This window comes from Ciona robusta, chromosome 14 (assembly GCF_009617815.1).
Source record: "Ciona robusta chromosome 14, ASM961781v2".
Classification (NCBI taxonomy): Eukaryota; Metazoa; Chordata; class Ascidiacea; order Phlebobranchia; family Cionidae; genus Ciona; species Ciona robusta.
In genome coordinates this window covers 1,541,368-1,563,966 of record NC_143248.1, presented here as the reverse complement: position 1 = coordinate 1,563,966, position 22,599 = coordinate 1,541,368, and the positions used below count along the sequence as shown (strand labels likewise).

Here is a 22,599-nt window from a genome sequence, read left to right as displayed (position 1 = left end):
GTTTTGGAAACGTTTTTTAATGTTTTAATCGCTTCGAATTAGTCTACATGGCTTTTAGATGCTCGTAACGGCGTTATAAGTTAACACTGCACTAACAAGCGTGATATGATTCCTCTACCGCTAAATATCCAACAGTTAGGCAGTTTTACAGAAGTGGTACCGAGACATTTAGACAGTTACAATAGAAAGAGCGAATTTGCACCAAAAACTATACGCAGCAATTCATAAAGGCAGTGGCGAATTACTAATTCACAAATGACATCAAGCAGAAAACGTTCATATAACGAATTGTAGTATAGTTTTAGATTTTTCGAGAAGCAATTATGTAATAGTTAGTTAGACAATAGATCCCCAGGCGTATAGTTGTACAGCTTTCGCTTTTTTTGCCCAAACTTTTTCATATCTTCTGCCAGTAAAGGCGGTACTGGAACGTCCTCACTCGAATTAGGGTCGATTTCTTGCAGCGGAGACATGAAGTATTTCGGTGTGTAGCTTTTTTCTGGCTCTGGATCCAACGAATGCTTACGAATCTCTTCTGCTGGAACTAAAAGGGAAACGAGTCGTTATATCACGGGTGTTCTGGTCTCACACACTTTGTGTACGTTTACGAGTTACAACGTATGTAACTTTAAGGGTAAAACACGCAAGAGATTTCTCCAGGATTTCTGACGGAGTTGGTCCATTACTTTTACCCATATATTATACTTTTTACAAAAAATAAAGCAAAACACGAATGAATCTTAAAATAATCAGCCAGAACCATTTAAACTAAAGAATGAAATATGACTTTGTTAAAAATATAAACACTAAAATTACCTTCATGTGAAAACAAACGGGAAACGCGTTGAACCAACGAGTTTTCTTCAAGTATAAGCGACGTAGAAGGTTCGGTGCTGTTCGAAGTATCAGATGCGTCCTATTACAAGTTAACGTGGTTATTTTTATGGTGCTACGAAAACGTTACAGACGAAAATCAAGTTCAACCAAGAGAGATATAGTACGGTAGGGGAAGATGGGACATCTTTTCATTCTATTTTCTTGTCCCATTTGGAAGTAAACAAAGAACATTCAAAGAATTATAAAACCATGTACATGACTTCCATAAACCGTTGGTAATTGTTTAAAACACGATCAGAATATTTGGATATTATGTGCTAAAGGTGTCCTACCTTACCCCACAGTACTATATATATGTTTTGTCTAATTGGCATCATCAGTCTCTTGTTTAAAACAAATCTAATAATTCAACACCAGCAAAGACAAAGAACAGTTTATAAGTTGACTTACTGATCTAATAGTTTGTAATGCAAATATGGCATAGCTCATTGCTGGTAAACTTATCATACTGGAATTTACATTATATATGGTTGAGGTACATGGTATGCATGAAAACATAAGATTTAGGCCAGAGTTAGTCAAAACCTCAACTTTAAAGCTATTTTTTGGTTTGCAAAATGCAGATAAATTACACTCACGTCTTCTTTCAAGTTTTTACACTTTGTTTTATCGCAGCCACATTTCTCTGTGCAAAGTAACTTGTTCTTTTTACATTTGCATATTTTCTTGGCACATTCAGTCTTACAGCCACACCCCCTCTTCTGAAAATAATTTAAAACAAGTGAAATAATGTATTTTATCATTTTAATGAACAAAAAACAATTATTTATGGGGTAATGAAGTTACACTCATGGTGATCAAACATAAAGAACCTCATTGATTAATGTGGCGAATGGTGAATACAATATACTTTGGCTATTTGTATAGACACCCAACAGGTAGGTAAACTTCTTTTAAGCTTAAATTCTGGGGTGCTAAAACATAATGTCGCAGAATTTTTGTTTTATTTTTAATTTTTTTTATAAAATGATATACTTTTTAAATAGGGGGGTTAGCGACTCCCGAAACCCTAGCTGCGCCATAACAACTGTAAACATATACAGTTAAAAGTGTGAACAATTACCTCTGTGGGCAGATGTACATTCGTTCGACGTCGTGTTTTCCGTAATATTGGAGTTGGGATGTAATCGGATTCATAATCTGATACTTCATCTTCTTCATCAGAGCTTGGGATCAAATCTTCCTCTTTGATGGGAGCCTGGAGGATACAAGACTCTTTTCACATCATTTTATAATCTTAGTTGGTGAAACTATTGTTCTTATTTCAAATACATCCAAGCATCTGATGCTATGAAAACATAACAGAAAAAATTAAGTCCAATCAATTATTAAATAATATATTTTTGTCTGTTTTGTTTTCGTAGCACCAGATCCTTACTGTATCTCTTTACAAAAGAATCGTTCAATTCTATGAGTAGCAGATCAGGGTCAAAGTTCCAGAATTTATTACAGTTAAAATACGGTTCCTAATAGGTTGTCTAAATTGTTGACCATATATTAAAACAATCACCCATAAAGTTACATACTAAGAACCTCATAGGTGGACATGGGGTGTATAAAACAGAACATTCGTGTTATAACGTCTGTCATTGCCCCGTTGTATAGGAAAAAATAATTCATTTTCATTTGTTCACATCGTAATTTAATTTACCGGCTTTTTGTATTTCTTTTTAGTAGGCGCTTGTTCCTTTTCTTTCTTCAGCTGTTCGTATTCTTCTTCTTTTTTAAGGAGCTCTTGAATCAAACCAGCCTAATGTGGATGTTTTTTTAAAAATAAAGTACAGCGGGGTGTTTATATTGTAAATAAGTTATATAGTAGAGTGGAGAAAGACGGGACACTTTTAACACATAATATCCAAATATCCTGAACGTGTTTTAAACAATTAACAACGGTCCATAGGAGTCGTGATGATACGGTTTTATAATTCTGTGAATGTTTTTTGTTTACTAAATGGGACGAGAAAATAGAGTGAAAAGTGTCCCATCTTCCCCCACCCTATATTATATTATATAAGTGTGTAGTAGCATTCTTTCCACATACATTGTCATTGAATTTGTCTTACTAATGCCTTGTATTAGTAAGATACTTGAATTAGAACAAAAGATACCGGGTTCAATGCTCAATACTGATAGTAATATGCAAAAAACACCAGTCAGTAGTCACTACAGTGATATTCAACTCAAAATGTGCTTAAAATTTGATTAAAAATATGCCCTAAGTTTTATTTTTATTCTTAAGAATTTGCATTTTTGGCACCCTAGCAATTAATGGCCATTTAAAATAGTATTTATGGTTAAGAAAACATAGATTTACTTATATTGTTGTAGTTACACTAATGTACCTGGATTTGCACTTGAGATGCTAAATCTTCTTCTCTCTTGGATTGGTTTAAATCTTTTGGTCTTTGTGTGGCATTGCTGTTAAGTTGGGTGGTCAGGAAAATAACCTGTGTTAAAATATACATGTTAGCAGTGGGGAAGCAAAAAAAGAAGAAAAAAATTTTAAGGCTTGTTGCTGCTACCATTATAGGCGTATGTGTCCTTGGTCAAAACACAGTAATTTCTCCAACCCATTGTTCAATGAAATCAAGGCCAGAATCACAAAGAATATACATCCGAGAAAATTGACATTTATTTATCCAAACCTTATATTTTGTTTACAAAAACCATTTTAAAAAAAAGGTGTAAAACTAAAGACGTAAAACTAGGGGTGCTAAATGTATGATGCACATCTGGTTTTTGCGTGCAGCGTAAAAAAAAGTTTTAAAATAAAGTAAAACCACCCTCTATATTACATTTTTGAATACAGCACCAACATTATGCTGATTACACCATTAAATACTTAAATAATTTTTCCAATGACCTTATCCTGATTCGAATGCTCCACTGCCGTGATGTTGAGTTCATGTTCTTTCATCATCTCCTCAATCCTTTCCTCAAGCTCTCTGTTCCTCTTCTGCTCTTCCTGGAGACGAGTACCAAGGCTGATCTTCTTTGTACGAATGTCATCTTCTTCCACTCTGGAAGTGACCACCTGATAAAAAATGCAATTTTCGTAAAGGTAGGGAACGATGAGACACCTTCATTTAATTTCTCGTCCATTTGATAGTAAATAAAGAACATTCAAAGAAGTATAAAACTATATCCTAACAACTTTTTTAGACTGTTTTTACAGTCTAAAACACGATCAGAAAATTTGACCCATCTTACTCCACAGTAATATAAAACATTTGGCTGCGAACTATAAAGGTTAAAATAAACAACTTACTAAATTATGGAGGCATTTCATCATCGACCTTGCTTCAGCAATGCTGGTGATTTGTAGAAGCCTCTGTTGTTGTTTGTTGCGAGTATCTTTTGCTGCCGAAAGCTTCCCTTCCAAGTCTTTCATCTGAGCTTTTTTCAACTCACATTCTTCAACTAATTCCCGTCTTCTGCGTTGGACTTCGTCATTTTCGTTTTTGGTATACGTGCGTCTCTACAAAAATACCATATTTTGTATTTATTCAATGTAGTAGTGTTAGGTGAAATCGGACTTGTTTTAATACTCTTTTTTTAGTGGCAAACAAAGAATATTTACATATTTATATAACTGTATCCTCACAACTTGAAAGTAGGGTCTTTAATTGTTCAAAACACGATCAGAAAACATGTCGTTTAAGTGCTAACAGCACACCTGAAGTTCCTGAACCTACTACATATTATCATTGGCACAGCCAGAAATATATAAGAAGAGGTTTTTAAAATAGTATTTTTTTATTTTTAATTTTTTTATATAATTTTATTTTTAAGGAAGGGTCGCGACCCTCAAAACTTCCTAGCTGCGCCATTGTAAACCAATACCATAGTACATTACTCACCCTTTTACTTGGTGACTCGGTGCTTATAACTTCATCTAATTCTTCTTCTACCTCCTTCAAATCCTGGACGAGAATATCATAATGTTTCTTGGCTTGCTTGGCGCACACAGCGATCTCTATGTCTTCTTCCAACCAAGCTTTCATCCTCGTGCTCCCTGCATCCAAGGATCGAGACTGGGATTGCTGCCTCTTCGCTGCAGCGTTCTGCTGACGACTAAGAGCTTCTTTTAGTCTTTTATTAGAGGCAGCCGCCTCTTCTGTTTTTCTTCTAAGAACGTTTTTCTGTTTCACAAAATCCCGTTCTAATCGGACAATTTCAAATTGCCGTTTGCGGTCCTGAAATTTAATAAGATGTGTTATGTTTTTATATGGATTAGGTTCTATATTATGGGACATAGGATTTCGGCCTAAGTTTGCCCATTGCCCCCGAGATGATACAAATTTAATGAAAACAGGATAAAAACCTTTTCTTTGAGTTGTTTCACTTCTCTCTCCTTTGCCTTTTTCCATTGTTGGTATTTTGTGCTCTCTTCTTTTATTTGTTTCATCAGCTTTACTCTATTTGTTTTCATGGATTGGATTTCCCTATAGAATAACATTGTGTTAAAAAACAAAACTATTAAATATATATATCTATACAAATTTGAACATTTTTTAGACAGTTAATTTTTGTTTTGTGCTATGTACATATACATTTAACTTGTATACAAACTAAAAAATTGTTTTTAATAAAATTGTTACATAATACAAAAATCATGTGCTAATGCATTACATTGTTTTAAAATTTTTGTTTTATAGTTTTTTGTAAAAAAAAACAAGTTGCCACTAACTTGTTCAGTTTCTTTATTTTTTCGTCACTTTGTACTTTAAGTTTGGTCACTTTTTCTTTCTCCTTTTTTTCTGCTTTCAAAGTCTTAATCTGGGTTTCAAGTTCCAGTAAACGTAGTCTGCGCTGTTCACTTAATCTGTGCAGATAAAATGAGAATGTATTGTATTTGTAATAACGTAAAAAGGTATATTAATATATTAATCAATGAGCCTATGTTTACTGACTAATATATAAAAAAATAAAAAAAGTGTAAAATTGTTTAGGTTTTTTCTACCAAACACCCACTTTTTGTTTTCTGAGCTCTTTTTAGCAGCTTCAAGAGCGAGTGCGAGTCCATCTCTTTCATTATGAAGATCCATAAGTTCTTTATCTAACTTTGTTAATCTTGCTTCATACTCTGACTTAATTGCTCCCATATTCTCTTCATTGCTGCACATTCTCTTCGCTAACTCCTCCTGGAAAAAAGATCATTTTAGCGAAAAACTTAATTATTAAGGTAAATTTAAAAACATTGTAACTACACCTGGAGGCGCCTATTTTCCTAATTGGGAATAAAGCCATATTTGTTATTACATTAGAGTGTTTAGACAGTTTACAATATGTGCTACAATTCATAAGACCCTAGTATGCTATGTAATCAAATACATATTTTAGAAATGTGGTAACACTGGTAAGCTATATATATTCTATTCTATGTGGGTAAGGTCGTACAGTGTGACATAGGATTTCAGAATTAAGTCAAAGTTTGCACATTAAGTGACCACCGGGTTAGAGAAATGCCTGTTAAGTGTCTTTTCCAAAGACACAGATGCTGTCAATGGTATCAGCACCGAGCATTGAACCCAGTATCCTTCAGTTACAATTACCTTACTACTAAGTCATAGTGCCAGACAACTAGAATTATAACTACCTTCAATGCCAATGCTTTTGATAGATCTTGTAGTTGGTTAGTAAGTTTAGCAGTTCTAAGTATATGTTCAGTTTTAGCTGTTTTGTCAGTTTCTGCCTCTGTTTCATCAAGTACTGTGGAAATGTTTGAATACAAAGTGTTAAGGTTTGTATTTTTAAATGGAAAATTATAAAATGAAGCTAAAAATGCAAAAATTAAAAAGTGGTTTAAGTGTCTTGAAGAGTTATTTAATTTTTTTTCATATATATATAATTTTTTTTTATAACAACTTGCCATTTTCTAAGCAAGATGGTAAGACTAAGACCTAAGGTTTTTATCAATGCAGTGTGTGGCGAATGGATCCAAAGCAAATAGGTTCCATATGAGAATAATAAACTTTACAAACATAGTGGAAAACTTACATTTATTTTCTGTGGTTAACGTTTGTTCACACACACTGTCACTAATACTGTTAGCAAGTATTTCCTCCGTTGTAGCATTTCCATTCACCTACAATATTAATAGAAAATGAATTATATTATTACGATACATTAAAATACTCTATGTTATATTTGTCCTTTAAACACACTATGACATTTTGCGTATGAGGTGGTGTAACATGGAACGTCATGGAACCTGGAATTAAAGCCAGAATTAGCCCATTCCTCCAACACTCAAATGAACATCAGTATAGGTAAATTTCAGAAGTTATAACTTAACATATAAATAGCATATACCTACCCAATAATGTTTATATTTTTAAATGGTTTTAAACCTACATATGTAGAATGTAGTAAGCTTAGATTACCTTTGTAGGCATTTATGTGTGACAAACATTTTAGTTGTTAAAATAGGATTTCTAACTTATCACAGCTTTTAGACAAGGTTTATTTCAAAAGTTGTAAACCTGCATATCTAGTAAATGTTTCCTTAGAGCTCGGAATCTTTGTAACATTCCTTTTTGTTCTTCTTCTGCTAATCCTTGCTCCATAATTGAAATATTATGCGAATCATCCGTAACTTTGGTTGCTTCTTCTTGTAAAGCTTCCAACTTCGTGCAAAGTTCATCACGTATCATCTCAACTGTTATCGCCTGTGTTAGGGAAAAAAGAAATTAACTTCTACAATGAATGAATGTGACTTATTTATCTTCGCGTTGTGGGAAAGCAAAAGCCATTATAACACAAATGTTCTGTTTCATACACACCTTGCCAGCTTATGGGTTACCATGTATGAAACTTTGTTTGTGTTTTTCTGTATGGGTGACAATTTAGATAACCCGTTAGTCACCACTGGGTTGGAGAAATTGCTGCTAAACATCTTAACCAAGGACATATACACCCACAATGGTAAAATTTAAAAAATATCCCACCTTTTCACACATTTCTGTGTTACTGTCAACCAACTTTTGCATTTCTTTCAGCAGTTGCTCCTTTTCCGTCTCCAACTTGTTGACTTTTTCTTGAGTTTTGGGCGAATCTTTAGCGACCTCAACGCATGATGTTGTGCCTTGTGTTTGAAGCAGTTTAAGTCGTAACTGCTGAACCTGGAATAAAAAATACAGATACATACTTACATCGGCACCTAATTTTAGAAAAGTCAGGACCCAAACAGTTTTAAAAGTTGATGCTGGCGAAAGCATGGACATTTTTTTTCTATGCCCAATGTTATTAAAGTTAATTGCTAGTTGTCACAATATTAGCTTTTATTTGGAAAATAAATCATTGCACTATCACTACTGTATAGTGTTTGTATTTAGACATTTGTTAAGATATTAAATTGTTTAAAACATAAAAGCTAAAACAAACTTCATTTAAAAACTGTAATTAAAATCCCCAACAAATGTTTTCCAATTTAAAGTGCTACAACAGACCAATATAGAATATATCACCTCTTTTCGAAGGGACACGAGCTCAGCTTTTTGGGGGTCTCTATTGACCACAGCTTTGTTTTTAATCTTTCTGGCACGATCAGCATAACGTAGAGTATTCAACGTCTCTTCTACATTGCTTTCAGCAGGACTTATACAAGCTATCATCACAGTTAAGCTGTTCCCACCAAGAGAATCTGAACACAAATCGGTCATTTATACAGTGAATACAAAGGCTCTGTATTATATATAGCAGGGTAGAGAAAGATGGAAAACATTTATTCTATTTTCTCGCCCAACCGGTATTAAACAAAGAACATTCAAAGAATTACAAAACCATGTCTTCCCAACTCCCATAACCCATTGTTAATTGTTTAAAATATGATCAGGAATCCAGGAAATTTAAATGCTATGTGCTAAAGGTGTCCCATCTTTCCCCATAGAGCCAGAATACTATACAAGTTACTTACCTTGTAATAACCTTGTTAGCTTTGATACACGGTATGGAATGTGACTGTGTTCTTCACCTAATGCACTTATTACGTTACCAAGTGCTAACAAACCAGCATTGATTTTAATTCCTTCTTGCAACCTGTCTCCTTGTGCTTTGGTGCGTTTTATTCTTTCGGAACCAGCCAAGTCAACAAGGTGGAATTTGGAACATGTATGTTCATCACTGTGGTAAAGATAATGGTTTGTGCAGTTTAGAAAAAACTCTCCGCCAAGAAATTACAGATTTATTGATAAAAATATTATATATGTCTGGTAGCACCAGCAGAAAGGTGTTACTATAATATACAGCAGAACGCAAAATTATTGTGGTTCATTTATTATTTTATAAATACTTGAATGGGCCACTGATTTGTGGTAAAGTAAGGAGAAGGACCATGGAAAACAGAAATAAATTAAATTCTTTTTTTGTAAATGGCTTAAGGCCATAGATGCACTGCTAGAGGTGCAAGAGTAGACATATTAATGTCACTCCAATTTTTGAAACAGAGTTTGAAGCCTGAAATAACCGCTACAGTGCTGTTAGAGGTGTATACAAACAATCAGAGACAAATTATACAATAGTCAACACATTATTCACTAAGGTTTCCTATGTTTTTACCAACAAAGAGTGTAATAACACAATATCATAATAATGTCACTTCATATTCTGATAAAACCTATGAAGTATATGGGCAAAAAATGCATATACTGCTGCTATTTTTGATGACAAAACAATTTGTTTACTTAAAACCAACTCCACCTCTGTCCATACATATGATAGTAATTTACTTACGGGTCACTTAGACTCCTAGATTCGAGTACAATAGTAAAAATAGCATGTGATCTTGAAGAAGTTGAATTCATGGCAGTAGATCCAGTTGAACGTGCAGAGTTTCCAACTTCCATGTATTCGAGGGTCTCAGTTGGACTTGAAACCAAAACCTCAGATAAACCTGTAAAGAGAAAGTGTTTTAACAACTTTACAAATAAAAATTATACAAATATATATAGAAAGAGATATTTATGAAAAAATATTTTAAGACCAGTAAATTTATCCAGCTTACCCATTATCTGCATAGATCCATCAGATTTTTCACGAATATTTAAGTTCTGATGTGTACGAGAAGAACAAAGCAAATCTTGTACATCTTCTTTGTAAATCTAATTGAAGAAAAAAGTATATATATTGTGACAATATTATATGTAAAATTGTAAAGTACAAAACTATCTATAGAAGGTATCAAATCAATGCAGCAAACTGCACCTATATGCAGATGATTGCACCAGCAATACATTCCTCTTACCTCCACATAACTAACTTTGACAAGAAACTCAAAGTTTTGACGTGATTTAATTCCTTCAAAAATATCCTTTATTACACGAGGTATAACACCAGATGTTAGATCTGTTACATCAGTTTGAGAGACACAGTGTGCGGATCCCATTGTGTATGTTTTTCCACTACCAGTTTGGCCATATGCCAACACTGTGCCATTGTAACCTATATGGAAGTTTTGGGTTAGTGTTAATTTTAAAAGAGTATATTTTGTGCAAGAAATTTGGCCACATTATGTATTATAGTATTGATAATCGGTCTTAACCTTACAGAAACATACAGACTAAAAATTTCAATAAATGCATTGACACAGCCAGGGGTTTGAGTTAAGGTTGCAATCCTATCAGTTACAAAATTAAAAACTTTTTAAAAGATGCAAACTTGCAAAAATGGGATTGGTGTCACTTTCAAAAACTGTAATTAAATATGGATTTATTTGATTTTTATTTATACAAATATTTGGCTGCACCACTGTCTCTAATTAATGATATCTTTAGTTTTAAAACAGCATAACATATTGGTTTTGCATGATAATAATGTAACAAACTAATATACATACCTGCAAAAATTCCATCAATTAGTGGTGCAATGGATTTGGTATAAACAGTAGCTTGATTAACTTTTGGGTCAAAGACATAATCAAAAGTGAAAGCTTTGTTGCCATTTATAATTACCTAAAACAAAACAGTTAGGCTCTTTTTTTATTCGGTTTATTCAGGCAAAATTTGTAAATTTGCCTATTTTTAACTTATTTTTTTACAAAATGACATTTAATGTGTTGTCTGTGCAGATGCAGTAGAAAAAAATCCAATTTGTGTTATGTTTTTTGTTAGAATAAAAACTATAATTTAGCAATTCAGTAGTATGTGCTTTTTTTACAGATTTCTAACATCTTCGTGTTAAATTAACAAGGTCTATGATTGTAAATTGTAATTAACGTTAAAAAAACACGCGATTTTAGGTATTACCTGATTTGCTTCTGTTACATATCCAAGGCACTCACGCGAGCCTTCGTCCAATTCCTTTTGTATTAATGGACGAGTTCGCAATGCAACACGTACCGGAATTACTTTTGCATCTGACATTCCTAACTATGGAATGTTTAGGTTATAAAGTCTAAAGCAGGCAGCAAAATAACCAAAATTATAACAAAAATGTAACCAAGCAACAATAAAAATGAAAATGTAAAAGTTTTGAAACTGGCGCTGCAACGCTTCAGTGAACAAGCTTAAAGTGGATGCTAGATGAGTTCAAAACGGGATGTGCACGTAATTTCTGCCTAAAATATCGAGTTATCAACTTCTAAAAATCAAAGTACTTTGCCATAAGCTGTAAATTTATTGGCACTACATAAAGTCGACTGGTATTCAACAAGAAAGAAAAAAGATGTTAGTTTTTCGGCGGTCGAAGCTCCGGGAATCCCAAGACATTCCATGTTTCTTGGTGTATTAGAATATTAGTTTCTGCAATTGATTGCAAAGCGAAACACATACCCTGGTTAAAATAAATCTACACTAAATTTACCATTTTTAACTACAAAGACTGGGAGTGTAGCTTGTACTTTGTAACTTGGATATAATTGCCAATTAAGATCCTTATTAGTTCCATAAAAGTAGCCGTTCCACTGCTGGTAGCCAGTTGCTAACATCCCAGGTTGCAAGGGAAGTTCACCTTCAACATTATGGCTGTATATAACTCGGTGTAGATCAACTGGTGCACCAGTAGGGCCATATTCCGCATCTAATGAAAGCACTTTATCCGCAGCATTCAGATGTAGAGTTTGCATATACTCGTATGCAAGGGTTCCCACCTATCAAGTCCACGGTTTAGCCGAAGCAACTAAGCTGCTATATTGAACATACCTCCGACGAAAACGTACAAACGATAAAGTTGCACATCGATAGAATGTTGATTTCGTTTGCTATTTCAAATAAGCCAAACGGCGTATCTCTTGTTTCTACATCGCTTGCATGTTCTGTGAATTGGCGTTGTCCAATGAATTCGTATTCTTCGTAACTGTACCAAAACAATATTTTAAGAAACATACATTCTCAATTTAACTGTTTTGAAGACCACTTAAATGTCCAGCATGAATTAATTTCGGTTAGTGGAAATTACCAGTTTCGGAAATGTCTCTTTACTGATAAACTTTTTCACATTCAAATAGTGGAGTGGGGGAAGATGGGACACCTTTAGCACATAATACCTAAATATCCTGACCGTGTTTTAAACAATTAACAACAGTCTATATGAGAGTCGTGAAAGTACAGTTTTATAATTCTTTGACTATTCTTTGTTTAAATGAGACGAGAAAATAGAATGAAAATCTAGGTGTCCCGTCTTCTCCCACCTTACTGTATAAACACAAATTACTTGAGTGTTTCGTTCCAGATTCCTGGATCATCAGTCGCCAGGTAAACCCTCCGCTTCACTTTATTTTGTGAACCCTCCAGAACTTGCCTCATCTCATATTTCCCATACCATTCCTCCACGTGTTTCATGTACTTACTAAATGAATGGAAATCCGCATATTCTTGGTCCGAAGTAAGCTTATCGGACCTTCGTATGTGTAACCTTAAAAAAGACACGAACTATAACATGGATGTAATAATACAGATATAGTAAAGGTGGGATAAGAAGGTTACCATTAAAACCTACTATATCCTAATTTCCTGAATTTAATTTACAACTGGATATATCTGTATTATAACTTTGGAAATTAAACATATGACTCACGTACCCAACAAGTGGTCTTGTAAAGTCAACTTTTGCCGCTAACTTGTTGAATAGATCATAAAAGTGTTTTGTAGGTCTCGTAATGTAGCGGACCAAATTCCCGGATAGCCATGCTCTAGGTTTCCCATGGAAAAGTTCGATTGAATTCCACAGCTCGTCGGTGAACACTGAATAACGACGAGGTCCCGCCGCAGTCATAAGCTGACTCAAGATATACGATAGCTCGTTTACTTCTAAATCCTTGTGTGCTGCATTAAACACAATAAAATGAATGTCTTTTATAGGGTGGGGGAGATTGGACACCTTTAGCACATAATATCCAAATGTCCTGATTGTGGTTTAACCATTTAGCAACGGTTTATGGGAGTTGTGCAGATATAGTTGTATAATTCTTTGAATGTTCTTTCTTTACTACTAAATGGAACGAGTTAAAAGGTGTCCCCTTTCCCCCCACCCTACTGTACTCGTTATAACAGATAGTTTAAGTTACCCACTTTCGACTTCTTTCCAATCCCCGGTTCTTAAAGAGCAGTTTTTACTGAAGGGTTGAAAAATTTTTTTTAATGTTATTTCGTTTCCCAAATAAATACAACCGAAAGGATAAGTAAACAAAGTCTTGTTATTAGATAGCGCCATGAAGAATTGCTCCAGAATGTTATGTACCATGCACCCGTAACCACAAACTTCGGGATGGCCGAATAATTGTCCACGTTCGTTGCAGTTAAGTGGGTTCTGAATGCAAATGGTTAGAATTGAAAAGATGAAAGTAATCGCGTGTCGCTAATTACAATACATTTGTGTAAGATAGTAGGGTAGGGGAAGATGGAGCACCTTTAGCACATAATATCCAAATACTCTGATGGTGTTTTAAACAAATAACAGCGGTAAATGGGAGTCGTGAGGATACGAAAGGGTGTCCCAATTATCCACACTCTACTATACGTGCGTGCAAAACCCATTTATAAAGATATTACCTGGTGGCTGTCAATTAAATCCGACACCATATTGGTTGTTTTATTTGCTACAACAGCTTGCCACGTTATGTCCAACGATTGAACGTTTTCTAATTGAATTTCCAATGCCCTGAAAAAATATGTCGTGTCACGCCGTAGGACCCCACCATTTTTTAATAGCTAGAACCACACCGATCTTATACACCGAGTGTAATTACCAAATCCTTTGCAGCAGATCTTTCTCAGCTTGGTCAATAGATTTGTTGCGGTCGTTCGATCTTAAAACTCTTTTAAACTCGAATTCGGTCGCACGCCACAGGTTTTGCAACTCTTCTTTAATTTCTCGAGCATATTTCGCCCTCTTTATATCTGTTGCTGTAGATATAAAGAACCTGGCGTACCTTACAACAATGACGACGTATATAGTTATGTGGGGTAAGACGAGACACATTTTAATTTAGCAAAAAATGTCAAAATATCCTGATTGTGTTTTAAACAATTAACAGCGGTCTGTGGGAGTCGTTGGAATATGGCTTTAGAAATCCTTGAATGTTCTATGTTTACTACCAAATAGGAAGAACAAACACAACAAAATGGTGTCTCATCTTTCCTCACCTACTATATATTATACATTCCAGGACCCATAATCCATACGACGACCTCGTCACATCGCTTACCTGTTGGACGATCTACTGATACGCCGGCCTTTATTTTATGGATAGTTTTCTGCTTTGCGCAAGACTCGTTTTCTTTGGGAAACCTAAAATATCAGGTTTTTATCTGTTTTAGGTTCATACATTATCTCACATAAATTTACTTACGTTTTGTTAATAAGACACTCAAGTACCAATGCAGACACAACTACAAAAGCAACAATTTTTGCGTTTCTCCTCATACTCCTCACGAGACCTCACTCTGGGACTCTGCTGTACAATGTAAAGAATCTGAATATAGAAAACGCGTGTAATCCATATGTGTTAAGTATGAATGGCACGTTTCCTTTCCTACGTACTTTCTGCTGATTTTCTTAGAAATAACAATACTGTCTACGTTTTGTTCAATCCAACATTTGTGTATTCGTATCTTGCCAAATACTTGATTCAATCATCTGTTACTTTGAGTTTGATCATGATTAACACGGGATTTATATTATATACATATATCTGTGAGATTATCCCATCTTTTCTGCATTTCCGTAAATTAGATTGCGATTTCCGTCGTTTTCGTAAATTAGTATTACCATAGCCATAGACTCCGTACCATGGTAGTGTTAGACTAGCAGCAGCAAGAATATGTGTGCGTAATATTGAAAGCTGTTTTTCCAAATTTTTCAATGGCTTATTAAGGCCAGCTTCAGCATCTTGAATGGCATCATTAACCCCAGGAAATCCGCGCAAACCAAGGAAAGACAAATACTTGGATGGCGCAAAGACAACATGCAACAAGTCCAAATTGTTGTATTATTAAAAGTTTTGAAACTGGCGCTGCAACGCTTCAGTGAACAGACTTAAAGTGGATGTTAGATGGTTACAAATCCTATAAAACATGATATGCACGTAGTTTTTGCATAAAATGTCTGATATCAACTTTTAAAAACCAAAGTGCTGCTATATACATTCAATTTGTTGGCACTACATAAAGTCGACTGGTATGCAACAAGATACAAAAGAATGTTGTTTTTTTGCGGTCGAAGCTGCGGGAATCCCTTTTAGTAAGTCATAGTCACAGCCATAGAAATACCTACGTAGGGCATCCCATGTTTCTTGGCGTACAAGAATAATAGCTTCTGCAAACAATGCAAAGCGAAACAACTTTTCAAGTTAAAATAAATCTGCATTAAATTTACCATTTTTAACTGCAAAGACTGGGATCGTAGCTTGTACTTTGTAACTTGGATATAATTGCCAATTAATACCATTATTAGTTCCATAAAAGTAGCCGTTCCACTGCTGGTAGCCAGTTGCTAACATCCCAGGTTGTAAGGGAAGTTCACCTTCAACATTATGACTGTATATAACTCGGTGTAGATCAACTGGTGCACCAATAGGGCCATATTCCGCATCTAATGAAAGAACTTTATCCGCAGCATTCAGATGTAGAGTTTGCATATACTCGTATGCAAGGGTTCCCACCTATTAAGCCCACGGTTTAGCCGAAGCAACTAAGCTGCTATATTGAATATACCTCCGACGAAAACGTACAAACGATAAAGTTGCACATCGATAGAATGTTGATTTCGTTTGCTATCTCAAATAAGCCAAAGGATGTTTCTCTTGTTCTTTCATTACTCGCACGTTTTGCGAATATGCGTTGTCCAATGAATTCGTATTCTTCGTAACTGTACCAAGACAATATTTTAAGAAACATACCTTCTCAATTTAACAATTTTAAAGACCGCTCAAATGCACATGAGTTAACTTCGGCCAATGAAAATAATCAGTTTCGGAAAATCTATTTACCGATACACATGTTCGCATTTATTTAAACACAAATTACTTGAGTGTTTCGTCCCAGATTCCTGGATCATCAGTCGCCAGGTAAACCCTTCGCTTCACTTTGTATCGTGAACCCTCCAGAACTTGCCTCATCTCATATTTCCCATACCATTCCTCCACGTGTTTCATGTATTTACTAAATGGATGGAAATCCGCATATTCTTGGTCCGAAGTAAGTTTATCAGATCTTCGTATGTGTAACCTTAAAATGGGCACGAACTGTAACATGGATGTCATAATACAGATATAGTAGGTTGTGGGGTGAGGAGGTTACCATCAACACCTGCCAACCTAATTTTCTGAATTCAATTCACAACTAGGTATATCTGTATCCTATAGCTTTGCAAGTTAATCATAAGACTCACGTACCCAACAAGTGGTCTTGTAAAGTCAACTTTTGCCCCCAATTTATTGAATACATCATAAAAGTGTTTTGTGGGTCTCGTAATGTAGCGGACTAATTTCCCGGCTAGCCATGCTCTAGGTTTCCCATGGAAAAGTTCGATTGAGTTCCACAACTCTTCGGTGAACACTGAATAACGACGAGGTCCCGCCGCAGTCATGTGCTGACCCAAGATATACGATAGATCGTTTACCTTTAAATCTGTGTATGCTGCATCATACTTAATTTAATGAATGTGTATACGTTATTTCAGATAGCTTAAGTTACTTACTTTCGACTTCTTTCCAATCCCCGGTTCTTAAAGAGCAGTTTTTACTGAAGGGTTGAAAAACATTTTTTAATGTTGTTTCGTTTCCCAAATAAATACATCCGAAAGGATAAGTAAACAAAGTCTTGTTATTAGATAGCGCCATAAAGAATTGCTCCAGAATGTTATGTACCATGCATCCGTAACCGCAAACTTCGGGGTGGCCGAATAATTGTCCACGTTCGTTGCAGTTATGTGGGTTCTGAATGCAAATGCTGGTTAGGATTCAACATATGAAAATACCTGCGTGCCGCTAAGTTGTCACTATAAGGTACAACGCATCTGTGTAATATAAACGTGGATGGCGACACGTACATAACTTTAATCCAAACCAACTTAAAGTTCAGTTACTGTATACTTGCATATGTGTATTGCAAAGTACATTACATAAAGCCATTACCTGGTGGCTGTCAATTAAATCCGACACCATATTGGCTGTTTTATTTGCTACAACAGCTTGCCACGTTATGTCCAGCGATTGAATGTTTTCCAATTGAATTTCCAATGCCCTGAAATGTATCGGTTAACGGTTTACTTGTCCTTCACATTCACAGCGTTGTTTTGGATGCGATAAAGTTTGTTTAAACGTCATATAATAGCTCGAAAAAACTTGATCATTATTTTTGAATAAAACACAACACTGTAGTTTTTTTAATTACAAACGTTGCAAATGGAAGTATATAGGCCTACCAAAACTTTAAATATGTAGCTTTATGCTTGGTAAACATATTATCATATATCGCTCTTGCTGGGGTGTAATGGGCCAACACTGATCTAAATCCTAGGTCCCATGTTGTGTCACGCCGTAGGACCCCACCCTGTTTATAGCTTAGAACCACACGGCTTTTATACACCAGTATATTAGGTGTAATTACCAAATCGTTTGCAGCAGATCTTTCTCAGCTTGGTCAATAGATTTGTTGCGGTCGTTCGATCTTAAAACTCTTTTAAACTCGAATTCAGTCGCATGCCACAGGTTTTGCAACTCTTCTTTAATTTCTCGAGCATATTTTGCCCTCTTTATATCTGTTGCTGTAAATTGATAAATAATTTGACGTAACCTACCATACAAAAATGACGATGTATTATACAATCCATATACCAAAATCCTGTCACATTGCTTACCTGTTGGACGCTCTACTGAAACGATCGCCTTCATTTCGTGAATAGTTTTCTGCTTAAAGCAAAACTCGTTTTGTTTTGGAAACCTAAAAATCAAGTTTCATCTGTTTCACGTTTAAACATAACCTCACATAAATTTACTTACGTTTTATTAATAAGACACCCAATCATTAATACAGACGCCGCTACAAAAGCAAAAACCTTTGCGTTTCTCCTCATACTTATTGCACGCAAACGCTGCAACACAAACCTTCAAATTAAACTATAAGATAGTATAAGACCTTACTCTACATACGTACAATGTCAAGAACCTGAATGTTAAAAGCGCGTGTTATCCATATGTTTTATGTATAGCAGGATGCACACTGGAAACAATTGCGGCTGCGGCCGGGAAATCTCTCGAAAGTCTGCGGCGCTCTTGTGCGGCTGCCTAATGTCCTGAAAAATATTGGTTGTCGGTATATTTATCATTCACACTCTACCTCACTCAACATATAGCAGAGTGAGCGAAGGCGGGACAACTTTTCGTTCTATTTTCTCGTCCCATTTGGTAATAAACAAAAAACATTCAAAAAATATAAAACTGTAACCTTAAGACTCCAATATACCGTTGTTAATTGTTTAAAACACAGTAAGAATATTTGGATATTATGTGCTAAATGTGTCCCATCTTCCCCCACCATACTATACGTACAATGTCAAGAATCCGCGTGGTATCCATATGTGTTAAGTATGAGTAGCTTCCTTTCCTGCGTACATCCTGCTGATCTTCTAAGAAGTAATAACACTGTCTTTGTTTTACTCATCCAACATTTGTGTACTCGACCTTGCCAAATACTTGATTCAATCAAACATTACTTTGAGTTTGATCATGATTAATACGGAATTTAAGTGCTAAAAGTATTTATCTTATATTTCAATCAAGAGATTAAAGAATAAATGCTGGAATTAAGAATTAAAAAAAAGTGCGGAAAAAAGTCCCCTACAAAGCAAATAAGAACCAAAGTCCATAGAAATTTTCTATGGACTTTGATAAGAGCAACTCTTCGACGAAAAGGGGTCTATATGACTACTTACGTGCTCAACAACTGTTCGACGAAAAAGGATCTATATGATCACCTACGTGCTCAAAAATTCAGCGATGAACGCCGCCCACCATATAGTACACTGACGCCAGGGTTGGTGAAATCATAGATATACTGGTACCTAAGCATAATGTGTGTATAAAGGCAATGGGCTCTGCCTTTGTGGTTAGCAGGTAACATAGGTGGGAGGATTCCTCACATTCACCAGTATTTTATTGTTGTTGTTTTATTATTATTATCCACTTCCATACAAATGAATTGTAATTAATAAATTTAAATAAAAAACGTTACATAGAAAATGAGTCGCTTTAACCAATTAACTCAATTCAAAGTTAGATGTTTCTGTTATATTTCTTGCATTAGACCGGCAGCAGCAAGAACATGTGTACGTAATATGGAAATCTGTTTTTCCACATATTTCCATGGCTTAAGGCCAGCTTCAGCATCTTGAATGGCATCAGTAACCCCAGGAAATCCATGCACACCAAGGGAAGACAAATACTTGGATGGCGAAAAGACAACATGCAACAAGTCCAAATTGCCGGGTAGACCTTTAAAATCAAGAAACCCACGATCTATTTTATACAAGCGTTCATTAATAAGTTGAATTTCAGTTTGGTCGGAAGTTAATGTTATTTTTTGGGCAGCGTCGTTTAGTTGGTGTGCGGCATTTTTAAACTGTCTAATAGCATAGTTTAGGTCGTTTAGTTGTATTCCATGTTCTTTCAAAACATTTCCTTTGTTTTCATGCAGAATTTTTGACATTTGGTTCAGTTTTTCAGCATAGCTAAATGGGCTTAAAGGTAGAACTGTCAGTCCACTTAATTTAAAAACCAAATCAACAGAAATGTCAGCAATGGCTTTTGAGTATTGAAACTCTGGGTCTATAATTCTTTTAAAATAGTCAAATGTATCGTGTAGTGAATGATACACAGGATAAGATGACACGGGTTCATCAAATGTGTATCTAATGTCCACCGAGGCTATTCCACACTTATGTAACAGCATCTTATAGTCACTGCCTGCTCTTAGAGTTTGTATATATGGTACAGAAGGGTTATTTGGGTCTGGTTTTTTCCTTAGCCAAGTATCATACACAGTTCTTCTGTTCCATAACAATTCATGCTGGTTAGGATTTCGAATTGATTTAGTCGAGTTGTAAATTAGTTCAGTAAATGAAGGCGTTGCTTTAGCTCTAAAGGTGGCATTACCATTTACAGCAATATCGATGTTAACATAAGCCACTGCATTCAACAATAGCTGTTTTCCCATCTGCTCAACCCATTCAGCAGAGCCTATAAGACCGTATTCCTCAGCACCCCAGTTACAAAACAATATGGATCTTCTAGGTCTCCATTTCCCCCCCTTGACAGCTGACCCTATAACTCTAACAATCTCAGTTACAACAGCACTACCACTGGAAGGATCAAGTCCCCCAAATGTCCATGCGTCTCTATGGTTACCCAGCATTACATACTTATCTGGCTCTTGCCAGCCTCTGATCTTTCCAATGATATTATGTATTGTTTTCCTGGTTCTGTAATTTCCAACATGCAGTTTTGCTTTGCAGTTTTGGTATGGTACTTTAAATGAACCACCAACCCTGTATGTTACATTCAACCCCCCTTGCCAGCTGTCGTTTGCCTGTGGCCCACCTAAAATAGACATAAACTCGTATGCCTGTCTATAGCTTATAGGTTGAGCTGGTATTTTTGGTAAATCAACTTCATTCTCATCTAATCTATAAGACCCATCAATTGATGGGTAATCTGGGGTCAATGGGTCTCCGCTGTACATTTTAGTCGTACCTCTTTGAAACCCCCCAGAAGGTAACCACCAGTTGTGAGGGTATCCAGTTTCCTTTTGGTTGGGTTTCCAAGCATGCTTCTTAACCCCAGCATAGTCTATTGGGTCAGTAAAAATGGCAAGACCAGCGCATTTAAAAACTTCCGCATTTCTTACTTTTCTTCCCCGAAACAGTTTTCCAAACCTGGCTAAACAAACAGCTCCAGTAAGGTTTAAATTCATATCCACAAGTGCTCGAAAATCTTCCACTCTTGCATAATTAACATAATACATTTTTCCACTTACAGTTCCTTGTGGCGTGTATGCAAGAAAAGCTGGCAAAATATTTCTTTTCATTTCTCCATAAACCAAATTTTCTTCGGTAAAATTAGTTTTCTTTGTCTCAGTTCCATTTGGAAACAAAATTCCTAAATAATTTGGGTCAGATGTATTTGGATAGGAAAGCAACACATTATAGGGGTATACATCAACTTTATCAAGGTATTTTTCCCATGTTTCTTTCACGTAATTGACCAAAACTTTTTCTTCCTGCAAAGAGCCTGCATGATGTGGTTTTTCAGTAAATTTAATTAATGTTTCTTCAATACTTTCTGTAGTAATTCCTTCAATAATTTCAAGTCTTATATTTTCGTCGTAGTCAAAATCAACATCTTTTTTCTCAGATTCTGTTTGAACATTTCTTCCAATGCAGTATCCTACCACAATTGCAATTCCAGTTACAACAAGAGCAATTATAACTAAAGCAATTAGTTTCCCGCACTTCATATCTCTTTTAAAAATATCTCCTTTGTTTCAGTGTGTCCAGTCTCTGGTAGTATGGCTAATTGTACTTTCTCATTCGATTTATTCTTGTCAAAGTGAGCGTTTCTAAAAAAAATATTGTGTTTTATCTAAATTCCTAACTTGGAAATTGAGTGTAGTAAATATAACAGTATTAGTAAAAAGTTGTTGTAAATTTGTATTTTCTGCCACTACTTCAATCACACTCTTTAGTCTTTATGCAGTGTGTAACGTCTTTTTTAGGTTTTCAGGTTAATACGATACAGTTCGTCACCCTTTTCGGTAGGCCTATAAGACTTACGAATACCTATTGCTGTATCATTTGCAGTCTGTTTACTGCTCTGTATAGCATACCTAGTTCAAGGTTGCAAATTCAGCTGTCTGTATTCTTCTGTTTGTCTATTCATAAACCTTAGATGTCCCAAGAGGTTTGAGCTCAGTATTACCAAATTACGCATTGTTGATATGAGCTGATTATATTCGCAAAACTCTTTTTTTTACAGAAATTGGTATGTTTGTATGTATTGCATATTTTGAGCTTGTAAAACTAGGATAGCACTCTTTTTGGGTGAATATTGTTGTTAGATGTTCCTGCAACACTTTGTGATTAAATATTATACTTAGATTAGTCCATAAACCTATAGGGTTAGTTATACATCTGAATGTACTTGCAAAATAGGTACCTACAAGTTGTTGTAGCTATAAGTGCATTTGCAAAGCTGTAATAAACTGTATAGGG

At 35.3% G+C, this 22,599-nt stretch overlaps 3 protein-coding genes and 1 pseudogene across 5 annotated transcripts; all 4 read right to left on the bottom strand.

The window, feature by feature from the left end:
- Position 1: 1 nt before the first annotated feature.
- On the bottom strand, positions 2-11,374 carry LOC149724805 (chromosome-associated kinesin KIF4-like). Of its 2 annotated transcripts, XM_089891783.1 has the most exons (23): positions 11,142-11,374; positions 10,733-10,847; positions 10,142-10,338; positions 9,902-9,998; positions 9,631-9,790; positions 8,816-9,021; positions 8,367-8,542; positions 7,848-8,021; positions 7,383-7,568; positions 6,898-6,985; positions 6,497-6,609; positions 5,872-6,041; positions 5,588-5,722; positions 5,222-5,342; positions 4,758-5,093; positions 4,166-4,375; positions 3,761-3,931; positions 3,240-3,344; positions 2,549-2,647; positions 1,961-2,095; positions 1,476-1,598; positions 817-916; positions 2-544 (listed from the first exon to the last, which is right to left on the bottom strand). In XM_089891783.1, the coding sequence occupies exons 1-23, from the start codon at positions 11,256-11,258 to the stop codon at positions 333-335; spliced, it is 3,546 nt and encodes a 1,181-aa protein (XP_089747909.1). In that variant the 5' UTR covers positions 11,259-11,374; the 3' UTR covers positions 2-332. The 2 variants fall into 2 exon arrangements, with proteins under 2 accessions (XP_089747909.1, XP_089747910.1); XM_089891784.1 differs by lacking the exon at positions 10,733-10,847 and having other exon boundaries at positions 11,142-11,324.
- On the bottom strand, positions 11,291-15,168 carry LOC149724804 (alpha-(1,6)-fucosyltransferase-like). The gene is made up of 9 exons (XM_089891803.1): positions 14,684-15,168; positions 14,540-14,622; positions 14,081-14,237; positions 13,884-13,992; positions 13,404-13,641; positions 12,914-13,157; positions 12,547-12,747; positions 12,036-12,189; positions 11,291-11,983 (listed from the first exon to the last, which is right to left on the bottom strand). The coding sequence occupies exons 1-9, from the start codon at positions 14,755-14,757 to the stop codon at positions 11,672-11,674; spliced, it is 1,572 nt and encodes a 523-aa protein (XP_089747929.1). The 5' UTR covers positions 14,758-15,168; the 3' UTR covers positions 11,291-11,671.
- Positions 15,169-15,303: 135 nt separating this feature from the next.
- On the bottom strand, positions 15,304-19,111 carry LOC149724803 (alpha-(1,6)-fucosyltransferase-like). Of its 2 annotated transcripts, none has more exons than XM_089891802.1 (9): positions 18,335-19,111; positions 18,193-18,275; positions 17,943-18,099; positions 17,468-17,576; positions 17,032-17,269; positions 16,727-16,961; positions 16,359-16,559; positions 16,047-16,200; positions 15,304-15,994 (listed from the first exon to the last, which is right to left on the bottom strand). In XM_089891802.1, the coding sequence occupies exons 1-9, from the start codon at positions 18,406-18,408 to the stop codon at positions 15,683-15,685; spliced, it is 1,563 nt and encodes a 520-aa protein (XP_089747928.1). In that variant the 5' UTR covers positions 18,409-19,111; the 3' UTR covers positions 15,304-15,682. The 2 variants fall into 2 exon arrangements, with proteins under 2 accessions (XP_089747928.1, XP_089747927.1); XM_089891801.1 differs by having other exon boundaries at positions 16,727-16,970; positions 18,335-19,108.
- Positions 19,112-19,619: 508 nt separating this feature from the next.
- LOC149724802 (glutamate carboxypeptidase 2 pseudogene) lies at positions 19,620-21,845 on the bottom strand (annotated as a pseudogene).
- Between the last annotated feature and the right edge of the window lie 754 nt (positions 21,846-22,599).